The sequence below is a fragment of the Crotalus tigris genome, unplaced genomic scaffold, assembly GCF_016545835.1.
Source record: "Crotalus tigris isolate CLP2741 ecotype Arizona unplaced genomic scaffold, ASM1654583v1 scf7180000019944.6993514239:2294586, whole genome shotgun sequence".
Lineage (NCBI taxonomy): Eukaryota > Metazoa > Chordata > Lepidosauria > Squamata > Viperidae > Crotalus > Crotalus tigris.
The window spans coordinates 1,318,974-1,331,199 of record NW_024097783.1 but is presented as its reverse complement, the minus strand read 5'-3'; the positions used below and the strand labels follow the sequence as shown (position 1 = coordinate 1,331,199).

General features: G+C 34.4%; 1 protein-coding gene across 9 annotated transcripts in view; it reads right to left on the bottom strand.

Moving 5' to 3' along the window:
* The window catches only part of CD47 (CD47 molecule), a 132,875-nt gene that overhangs the window by 7,451 nt on the left and 113,198 nt on the right, over positions 1-12,226 (bottom strand). For 2 of the 9 annotated variants that reach the window (XM_039365002.1, XM_039365001.1), the window contains exons 10-12: positions 9,057-9,088; positions 4,335-4,359; positions 3,724-3,754 (exon numbers count right to left, since the gene is read on the bottom strand). In XM_039365002.1, the coding sequence (XP_039220936.1) occupies positions 3,729-3,754; positions 4,335-4,359; positions 9,057-9,088 (83 nt within the window). In that variant the 3' untranslated portion in view covers positions 3,724-3,728. Of the gene's footprint in view, positions 1-3,723; positions 3,755-4,334; positions 4,360-9,056; positions 9,089-10,538; positions 10,602-12,226 lie in introns of all 9 variants that reach the window. The other 7 variants (XR_005559357.1, XR_005559355.1, XM_039364998.1 and 4 more) reach the window with 4 other exon arrangements.

Genomic DNA, 12,226 nt, shown 5'->3' with positions numbered 1-12,226 from the left:
TTTTCTCAAAAATTAATTACATTTAAAAAATTAACTCTATTTTTCCATATGAACCATCATCTCACACTTTTACATTTCTTAAAAAATAGATAAAACAGAAAAAAGAAAGAAAAGAGTAAAGAAGTATAAAAAATAATATCCTACTTAAAATATATATCCCTCCTAAGCTAATATGTATTTATGTCCTAAATTTCTTATTCTTTTTAACTATAATTAAAAATACATTTAATTTTCTCTGGTGAATCCCATCATCTATTTTCTTAGTTTCCACTTTAGTCTTTTTCTTTTGCTCAACGTCTTTCTTAATCAATGTATTTTGCTGAATCAAAAAGTTTTTCCATATGTTCGTAAATGTTGTTGTAGATATAAAAAGTAAATCAGGAGAAGTATCTTTGTACGGGACTTCTGCCTTTCCATGTTTGTTGAAAATCTTTTTCTTTCTCTCAGCTTCTCTTATCATTTCCTTTCTCTCCAATGTTCCTGACATCTCTACAGTCCATTTTATCCGATCTGTTTCCTTATCCTCAGATTTATTTTGTAGTTTTAAGGGATAAGTTGTTTTGTCCAATTCTTATGAATTTTTTCCACTAGGATTAAATCATGTTTCCTTGTTTTGTTAAGTTCCATCTTTAAGTCTCTATTCTCAATTCTATATCCATTATCTGTTTTATTTGCTCCTTCTGTGTTGTTGTTTTCTGGGAATTTTTTTGTTGTAGAGTTAACTTGGAAATAGATTGATTTATATTTTCAAAATTGTTTTGGATTTCTTTGTGGTTTAAATTCATTGTTGTTTGAATTAGTTGCAGTATACTATATATCTCCTCCTATGACGTATTTATGTTTTCTTGGTATGTTCTTTCTACATATCTCTGATCCATGATAGCCAAGAATTTGAGTTTTCCTCTTCCTTTCTTTTCTCTGTAAATAGCTTTAGAGTCCCAATTAGATAGAAATTTGTAATCCAAATAGTTCAAAAAAAGATTTTTTTCCTGAAATTTATAATTCTCTCTTTGCCTACAGCCCAGATTATTGTCCTTTTTTGTCACAGCTGTTCTTTGATGTTAAAGCTTTGAAGGTCACAGACAGATTAGCTTTTCCCAGATTTTGCCAAGTCTTATATTAAAGTCATAGTTGTTATAGTCTTCATCTGCCACTAGGTATCAGCAGCTATTTGTTTTTCAATTTCCAAAATGAACAATTATCTCTGAAATGAGAGTCTTAACCATTAAAGCAATTTTAGATTTATCCAGGTTTAAGTTTTAAGTTTCAGGTTTTATATTCCCATATATTTTGATCCTCCAAAAAAAGATTAATTCGCCGCTTCCGTTAGTATAAGGGTGGGGCGGAAATCCCCCCTCCTTCCCTTTCGGAGGTATGTTGCTTCTTGGGGATCTTTTCCAGGAAATTAAATGTAAAATAGAAAAGAGAGGATCAAATACCTCACCCAATTTCAAGCACGCTGTTCACAGTTGTGCTGGTTAGTGCTTTTGGACTTTGGTTGCAAGTAGCTTGGGCTGGTCAATGCAATACGGCCAGCCTTTTTCCTGTCAGGTTAGAAGGCTTTCCCCAAGTCGAATGGAACGGTTGCCACCGTTCCAGAATCACTGGAGCACCCTTCTTTCTTCGTTGCCTCTCCAGGGTAACTTAGACCCATTTAGGGTGCCCTGGCAGGGCGAAATTAGCCATGGGGGTGTGGAGAATCCGCATGCCCATGACCAGTTGCTACCATGCAAAACCAGAAGTCCTGTTTCCATGTATTTGTATGTGATTGTTTTAAGGCACTAAAGAATCTATTCATGTGTAATTTACATAACAAGTATGCCAGTTATAGGCTTGTTATAGGACAACTGGTGATAGTAGAAATGCCTCACTCATGTTGGAATAATTGTGGTATGTTTTACATTTGTGGCAAGTACAGCTTAAGCCTCAAAGATACACCACAACTGGACTTGTTAAGGAAGCGTATGAACTGTGCTCTGGTTATAAGATTGGTGAGCGAGACAACAGGGTTCCTCACATTTGTTGTGCAAGATCTGCTGTTCATCTTAGACCTTGGCCCAGACAAACTTGGAAGTCAATGTCATTTGCTATCCCATTGATATAGGGAAAACAAAATGATCACATGAAAGACTGTTACTTCTGTCTGATTAATGTCACTGGCTCCTCTGCTAAAAATAAGAAATAAATTAAATACCCCAATCTGCCTTTAGCCATATGACCAGTGCCACATGATAACAATCTCTGAGTACTGAAGCCATCACAGAAATGAAGTTTAGATGAAATAAATGAAGATGCTGCAATGTACCAGCCAGGATGGAACAATGACAACAATCTGGATTTTGAAGTGTGTTTGTCTCATACATAATCAAAATTAAATAATCAAAAGCAGGACTACTGGATTCAAAACCACTAGAATGGTGTTTGTTATCACCAGTACAAAGCTTTCTGTCTTTCAAAGCTGCCAGGATTATTTAACAAGTTTATTTGTATGGGTTGACAACCTTATTTTTTGTACTGACATGATGACTTGTTCAAAGTTTTGGATTGTGAGCATGACCCACTAGAATGGTATCTCTTTATTGGTTCATCAGTGTTAAGCCTCAAAGCTGTCTTGTTACACAATGGCAATGTACATTGTTCAATTCCTACTGGCTATGCTACACACATGAAAGAAACATATGAAAACAAGGAACTGTTGTTGAAGCATATCCAGTACACCATCTATCTAAAACTACTCTCTCTGCTGCTTGCAATGCAGCTTGGATATACCAAGTACTGTTGTTACATATGCAAATAGGACAGCTGTGCAAAAGAATCACATTACATGAAAAAGAAATGGCTACTCCAAAAGAATTTGGTTCCAGGCCAGAAAAATGTGATATTTTTGCCTCCCCTTCACATAAAACTTGGACTAAAGAAAATGTGAGAGCAATGAAGAAGGAAGGTGAAGGTTTTCATTATTTGAAACAGATGTTTCCAAGAATAACTGATGGCTAATATTAAGGAAAGCATTTTTGTTGGTCGAAATGTGCTGTTCATCTTAGATCTTGAAGTTTGAAGATCTGTTAGTGGGTGAGATGAAATCACCTGGGAAGCATTCAAGGATGTTGTTGAGAATTTTCTTGGCAACTGCAAAGCACCAAACTATATTCAGTAGGTTGACAAGTTTCTTACAGCATACAAGGAATTCATCCATGCTGGCTGACTATTGTTGGACACTGCAGTGAAATGCATCAGACACTGCGTAAAAGTGAAAATCAGCAGCAATACACTTTTAGGCTGTTGAACTCAGGCAGTTTGTTGGAAACATTGTGCAATTAAATAAATTATAGTCAATAAAAGTTAATTTCATATTTTTCAAGATTCCTATATGATTTTGAAATCATATTTGTGTTCAGTCTGAAGGGGTCTATAATAATTATCAAAAGATTTTCAGGAAGCAAAAGCTTTGAAAAAATTTGTCCAGTGTAATATGTGCCAAGATTCTGAAAAATACGAAAAGTAATGGTTTGCTGTATATTGCTGCTGCACATTAGAAAAGAAACAAAGTCTATGGTTGTGAGATATAGGAGCATAAGTCATAATGTAAAGTTCATGTCTTATTGGGATAAGCCTATAATACTAAATCATGTATTCCAAATTCTATTTTAGAAATATGTAGAACAAAAGAATATCTATGTCATATTGACAAAAATGCATCCAAAACAGACAATGGCTACTCACCATCATCATTCTAACATCACTCCTTTTGCATCTTTTGAAAAAGCAAGCAAAGAGTTAGTAATTAGTCAAACAAACAATAACAGAATAGTTCAAGCATGCCATAGTTCCATGTAACATGAAAGAAATGAAAGCACCATTAAAAAAAGACCTCTCGATAGTCCAAAAACAATTAACATTCCTCTTGATTTTATATCAGCACAAGTGCTTCCAAATCAACTGATCAAATAAGAAATTGGAGATCCAATAGCAAGACAAAAAAAGCACAGCATAATCCCAGAAATTCATGCACCACATGCAAAAAGCAAGATATCTACCTTTAAGAAGAAATCTCCCTTCACATTAAGAGACTGATTCTTTTGACTGAGCAACTTATACGATCACTATCCCATTTATCCTAAAAAAATACTATCCAGCAGGCATACCAAAAACTACCGCACTGCAAACCATTTAGTAGCACTTGAAATGACCAGATAACCAGTGATTTGATGCCATGATTCATGTTACATTATCTTGCATACATATCTATTTCTAAATGGCACCAACAGTCATTCTCTGATGTCAATCGAAACACCAATATCAATTTTTCCAAACTAGGCAAAATTACCACCTACCATTAAGTGATTCTTCAACAGCTTTCTGTAAAATATTTAAAATACATAAAGCTTTCAAGTCTAGTTTGGAGGTCCAAAATTAAACAACTCTAATTGATATATACAATAAATAGTGATTCTATAAAAGAAATAAAAGAGGCAGCAAAACATTAGAAAGATTAGTGATAGGTTTGGTTATTTCCAGGCTATAAACGATGATGACATGTCTGTTTCAGAAGTTCTTCAGTGGCAATAGCTTCTCTTTACAATTTAGCAGTAATGCAGAAAACAAACACTAGAAAGAACAAGTAGCTGTATTCAGCAAGATTGCGTCTGCAATGACATCTGTGTAATACATTTCATTTAACTGGTAGCAAACTACAAATCACAGAAACGAACTGAAAAACCAAACCAATCTCTTTTCAAACATATCAAAACTTTAACAAAGATAGTACTGGCTATATTTTTGTCAAAATATTGAAGTACAAGAGCATTACTGCTTTAATGGTGGCAGCTCTTTTTCCTAAAGTATAGTTAAGGAAAGGGATGTGAGGACCTCATCAGGAATATACAATGCTTACTGTAATTGTAAAGTATCAACATGCACCCCTTTTCTTTCTATTTCAATTAATTTCAATAAGTTTATTTTTTTTTAAAAAAAGATGTCACTAAAATGGCCAAAACCCCTGGACACTAAAAGTCTTGTGAATGCTTTATTTAACCACATTCATTTTGGCCAGGCACTATTTAAAACTGGATTAAACTTTGTCTTTGTATATTGTGTGTGATTTTGGCTTAGGCACAAAGCATAGATCTCAGTGCCTAATTTCTATATGTGTATTTTTTTTTCAGCCTGAATCAGTCCACTGGACTGTTTGTTCATCTAGTCCAGTAAAGGTAGATATATATTTTCTACTATCCAGTCTAAGAATCAGAGAGGATGACTGGCCCAAAATAACTCTGTTGGTTTGTCTGGCTAAGGGAAGACTAGAACCTGAGTCTCCCCAATCTTAGTCTAGCACAGTGGTGGTGAACCTATAGCATGGGTGCCAGACGCGGCACTCAGAGCCCTCTCTGTGGGCACACACGCTATCGCCTAAGTCCTAGGCCTTCAGCTGGGTTTTATAAAACCTTTTTGCTTTAGGCCTCCGTCATTATGTACACACACACAAAAAAAGGTTCAATCAATCAGTCAATTTCAACTTCTCACAGGAAAAAAAAAGATCTTGCAAAGTTGGAATTGATTGACTGAACTTTTTAGTCCCACCCAGTCTGCTGTTACCACCGCAGCCACACCACCCAATGGGCCACACCCACCCAGCACCCGATGATGCATAAGTGGGTTTTGGGTTGCAATTTGGGCACTCGATCTCTAAAAGGTTTGCCATCACTGGTCTAGCACATTCACCACTGCACCACCCTGGCTCTCAGACAGATAGTAAGTTATATTAGTATATTGACAGACAAGACATGCACAGACACACATGCTTAACCACAGAGAGAAAAACGGAGTCTTTACCAGTTAAAGATTGTATTTAACTGTTTCTTGTTTTTTTATTATTGAATTATACAGATAATTTAAGAACTTTTCAGAAAAAGGGCACACAATAAAATAAGCTATAAATCAAGAAAATAATACAACTGGCTAGCCTAGACCAGGATGCCAACAAAACCTGTATTAAAAGGATTTGTATGACAGATTTTTTTTCTTGTATTGTTAGAAAACTAGTAACAATAGACTAGAAATTAAGTTTAGGAATTATTTCAAATTTAATGAATCTAAGCATAAAGATTTGGCTAATGCCATTGCAGACGTGATACCATGGTATGGTTAAAGCAAGCCAGAAGAGACGGATTCACAAATAGGACATGGACAGGTGTAAGAAATGTGTCACCCAATTTTTCCTCTTCTATTCTAAAGTTAATTTCTCCACTATGTCCAAGTGCAAAACCTGACATACCCACAGTAGTGCACTGTACATTACGCACCTGCTTTAAGGAAAAGGGCTAGAAAATTCATTTGCTGCCAGACTAATAAAGAAAGCAAGCCAAAGAGTGGTTGAAGTGTGATGACTGAATTGCAAGTAGTCCTGGACTTGCAACTGTAATGGAATTTGCCATTACATTTGTAAGTGTAAAGCTGTAAACCCATGTGACCAATCCAATTTTGCAATATTTTTTTTTTGCGGTGGTCTTAAAGCGGATTCTATTATCGCAAACCAACTGCCATAGTTGTTAAGCAAACACCACAGTTGTTAAGCAAACCAATGATTTGTTACAGGTTGGTTTTGGTGGAAACCAGAAGTAAATGCTGTTTGTCACACAAAACACAGTTTATATGACTGCAGGATGCTGCAACTGGCTAAAAATACAGGCTGTTTGTACAGTCAGTGATGGGATTTAGCTGGTTCACACTGGTTCAGGAGAACCGGTAGCTAAATTTACCTGAATTTGGAGAACCGGCTGGCTTCCAGAAGTCCAGTTTAGGCTTTGGAGGCCTAGAGGAGGCCTCCCAAGCCTAGAACGGCCCAACGGAAGTGCATGATGCCACTTCTGGAAAGTCCGTTCTAGGTATCGGAGGCCCAGGCCTGCATCAAATAAAAGAACCGGTTGTTCAGGTATTTGAATCCCACCACTGTGTACAGTGCCTGACGTGGTCACATATTCATGGGGAAGGGTGGCGGCCATCAGAACTTTGGAGTCATAAATATCCAAGGAAGTCCACTGTAACTTCAAATGATTATTAAGTGACCAATCATAAGTCGAGGACTACCTGTATTAAAAGGATTTGTATTACAGCTTATTTTTTCAGGTACTTTTGGGAAACTAGTAACAATAAACTCAAGTAGTACACTGAGTTACAGAAAAAGCCTAGATGTCAAACACTAACATCCTATCTGCATTTTATTAGACACAGACTTGCAACAATGTTCACAAGTTCAGCCAACTTCCTACTTTCCATGCATAACAAAGGAAAAGGAGTACAATAAAAGCAGCATAGATAAAAGACAGTAGAGATGGCATCAATAATCATCTCAGGCAGCAGGTACTCTCGTGAAATTTTGCATCGTAATTAATGAATTAATTAATTTCTATAGCCACCCATCTCAATGTCTCTGGATGGCTTACAATCCCAAATCTTGTGATTTCATGTGATCTCATTAAGAACCAAACAATGTGGTAATATTTCAGATGTATTTGTTTGTTTCCGGATGGCCAGTTTAGCACACCCTCTGAGAGCTCCTGGCTGTCCATGGATTTGCATCACCCATCACTATTGTGCAGTCATGCTTCTCCTATAAACCATCTTACTAGGAACAATTTTTCAATTGTTCTATAATAGAACAATAGCAGAATATACGCATCTAAAGTTGTAGTTCATAAAGATCTTATAGTACAGAGAAGCAAGAAGCAAGGCTTGGGAACACTGCAGACATGCACACAATTATTTTCTAAACACTTCATAATATGATACTGGCTTTCTTCAATCATCCAAGAATTTATAGGGGGTCACGTAAAACAATAATTTACATATAACATATTTGCATTGCCTGTACCAGTTATCCAAAGCTTAGCAAAATATGTATCTTAAAAATGCAAATACTGTATTCAAACACAGTAATTGATTTAATTTGTTAAATTTTATTTTAGTCAGGTGCACATGTAACTAAGCTTTTATTTTGTCCTACTTCTTTGTATTAGTTTAGCTACTTTTTTCATTGTGGCCACTGACATGCCACTTAAAACTGGCCTCCAGTTAGGCTGGGATGGAGTAAGGGATTACAGTATGCAACACTCTTAGAGAATATACATTCTATTCTTTAATAACTATTCTTTAATAACTAAAGTTATTCTTTAATAACTAAGCATGAACAAGTCAATTGCCATTTCAGGGTTCAAACCCTAAATTAATTAGCATGACTATATTTTTCCAACTTTTTGGATTTTGTTTTTTAAATAGTATTTCCTCCATAAATGATATTTTAGTTTTTTATAGATTTAATATAAAAAGAGAGAAGGGAAAAATGATAAAAGAGACTGTGTCATTATACAAAATGACTGTGTCATTATACAATCTCTTTTATCATTTTTCCCTTCTCTCTTTTTATATTAAATCTATAAAAAACTAAAATATCATTTATGGAGGAAATACTATTTAAAAAACAAAATCCAAAAAGTTGGAAAAATACAGAGGAAAAAAGGTGAAAGAAACCAACACAAATGAGTCCACTGGAGCTGCATAGCTTATAGATTCAAATAAAATTGAATGAATTAATGAATGAAAATGTGATTATATATTACATTCATAAAATAATTTGATATAATTTTAAATACCTCATTAAATCTTCACCATATGGAATAATATAATAATACCAATCACCCACGGACAGAGCATCCTGATTCCAGTGGATAACTGATCAAGCTGCAAGTCATGTTTGCATTTTGCAGTTTCAATATGAAACCCGGTAAGAAAAGATATTGCCAGAAAGACTTCTTACAGAGTAGAATGAAAAATGTGGAAACCCAAGTTTAATGAGTTCCAAGAGAACTGATACTGACTTGATGGCACATAATCAATAAAAATCTTTGAAGAAAGTATAGATAGCCAGTTGGTGACAACACACATTGCCATGTTTTTTGTGGTTTTTGCTTGCTACCAACTTGCAATTATGAAAGCTCAGCATCTCATTACAAATTCCCTGAGCCATGTAGACACCCCAAATACATTAATGGTAAGCTTACCCTTGGAGGGTGATGATCTTTCAGGTTGGAACCTAGGTTAAAAATATAATACACATTTTCTGATTAGATAACTAAAGCACAAATATCTAATCACTTTGCATGGGTGATTTCATCAGAATTTAAACCTACTGTTTCATTAATTATTTTTAAATGAGGGTTTATAATTTCCATTAGTTCAGCAATTTGTAACAAAACAACAGGATATAAATATTTTTAAACCAACCATGACTACATTCCAGCTGGCACTACATATAAGGGCAATAACTCTCTACATCAAAGCTGGCTGAAACTATTTATTATTTAATGCAGTTTTAGATGGCTTTATTTTGTTATTTCAAAGCAGCCTTTTATCAGCACCATCCTACACTAAACTCTTGCTGTTTAAATCAAGATACAATAATGGGACATCAAAATTAATTCTACTGTAGAACAAAGGGCCACCTAAAGTGAAACTCTGGGAATTTGGAAAGAATTTGTTTGCAAGCCATCAATTTGAGTTCTCTGAAGCCCCTTTAAACTCTGCTACTCAAATTCAAAAGCAAAATGTCAATTTTATTGGATTTTTATTACATTTAGTTTAAACTGTTTTAAACTAAAATAGAGTTTATCTATTTATTGGACTTCTATGCTGCCAATCTCAATACTATCGTGACTCTATTATATTTATTACAATATAATAAAAAATAAAAGTGCAAAAAGCAATTTAAAAATAATAAAAATTAAAATTAAAACCAAAACTATACATAGCCTTGGGGAAAGTATCTTCTCTATCCTATCGGGCACTCCCAATGCAGAGGGCCCCTATACGGCCACAGGTCAAGGAGCAGAGCCAAATTTTTAGGCTCTTCTGGAAGGCCAGGCATATGGGGGCGGATCTCATCTTTGACAGGGGAATATTCCAGAGGCCAGTTATATCATGGGTGATATTATGGCTAGAGTTATTTCATGAGTGAGCAACCTTGCCCTACATCTCATTTTAAGGCTCCAGAGTACCTATGGATTGCACTATAGAAATTTATTGATAACTCTGCTAACATTCTTTGACATAATTTTTTCATCTTGCCCCAGAAAAACTATAAAACAGGTTTTGTATCTTAAGCTATCCAACCTTGCACACTGAATATGGTCTCCTTCCAGAAAGAAACATTTGGTTTTCTTTTATTGTTCTTCTGGTTTAATACTAGTATTTTGAATACAACACTGCCCTTCTGGTCTGGTCACTATCCTATTCCCTCTAGCCTTAGGAGGCCAAAAATGGGGGAAACTGATCATCACTGCAATAGAGAATAAATACTAAGCTAGACAGATCAAGTGGTTTGAATAAAAATAAAGCAAGTTGTAGTACTTCTGTCTGCTAACTGAATGCACAAAGGTATTATAATTATAATAAAGTTCCTAATGGGAATGCATTGTAGGGCTACCATTAAACCATTATAGTGCACTTCTTTCACTTTGTACTATAATAGAAATAAAATTAGGTACCTGATAAACCTTTGGAAGATTGTAGCAAACAAACCAATCATATATGATGAGATATGCCCTTCACTGAAAAACATGTGTAACAACGCAATGCACTAATAAATTAATAAAAAACATATACTAAAAAATAACTCTAAATGTGACACTTGAGTAGATAATTCTGGACTCAAGTACTTCTCTATATTTGTTATAACTCAGGATTAAACAGCCACTATTGAGTAGTGCTTGTTTGACTTTTACTTGTTTAAATAGTCACTGTCGTGCCTTTGCTTATATTTCTACCTAGCATGATTAGTTCTCTATCCATGCAGCAGTGAGGATTTATGCATAAAGAAAATAATCATAGTCTGAAGTAACTATTGAGAGTGAAAGCTCCAGTTGCAGCATACATATTCTGAACATTTTCTATGGGCACAAATTTAAATATTCTATGGACATAAACAGAATGGTTGAATTCATACACTAATCCAATAATTTAAATATGGTTTGTTCGACAAGCCATAGTGCCCAGTATTCACAAAATACTATGAAATGATGTCATCACATGACAAAACATAAGTTACAGTAATAGCACATTATGCTTAGCACTGTATCTGAATAAATTAAAAAGAGTAATTCTGTGCAAAGTAAAGAAAGAGTTTATGGCATTGTATGCAATGATAATACAGCAGTCATCTTTAATTTTTTAAGATACTGAATGTTAGACCATTGGATAAATGTCCACAATCAACTGATCATCTGCACGCCTCTTAATGATGTTGAACTCTCCTTTAATTTTGGCTGATTTTTATTAATTAATGTCATAAACTAATACCATAAATATCATAATTTTTACTCTTTCACTCTAATCTATTAAAAAGTTTCCTAATTTTCTCCTAATTGCTTGAGCTTCAAATATTCAAAAGTATGGCATTTTATGTATTAATAAAAATAAGTAATAAAATGCAAATAAAATGTTCCTGATCAAGGGAATATTAAAGCATATTCCAGTTGCGGATTGTATGAAACATATCATACAACTATTAATTCAACTAAAGGTCTTAAGTCCTGTTGTGATGTTGTTATTGAGTCTATTACCAACCACACAGTGCTATACTAGATTTCCCAATAACAAAGGCTACTTTTTCTAATTGTATGTTCATTAAACAATATTTTTTGTCAGAAGAAACTTGGCTAAATAGTAGAACAGCATATATTGTGATTCATTCAGATATTTATATGCCTAAGGATAGATATATAATTATTTAAACTAAGTGGGTTAAAAAAAACATGCCCCATGTGACCCCAGATGATTGACTGGATTTAATTAAAATATATGTGAATCACATACAGGAAGAAAAAAGTATGTTCTGTAGACACTGATTAAAAACAATAACCTTGCAATGTTAACATATGACTGACATGCCATAATAGGGAAGGATACACATTCTGTTAACGTTCTTCATTCACAAACAATGCTATGATTCAAATATATTTTTTTTAAAATTGATTGACCAATTATCTCTTTAAAAAAACTATCCTTAAGTTACAATATATGTATCATATACTGTAACTTAAGTTGAATATATATATAAAATATATTTAAATATACTTTAAGTAGCAACAGGGCTTTCACACAGATTCAACACTGAGTTGTGCTTGTTCCTGATTATGCAATCACTCACATCACCTTATAAATGGGTTACTGCAGT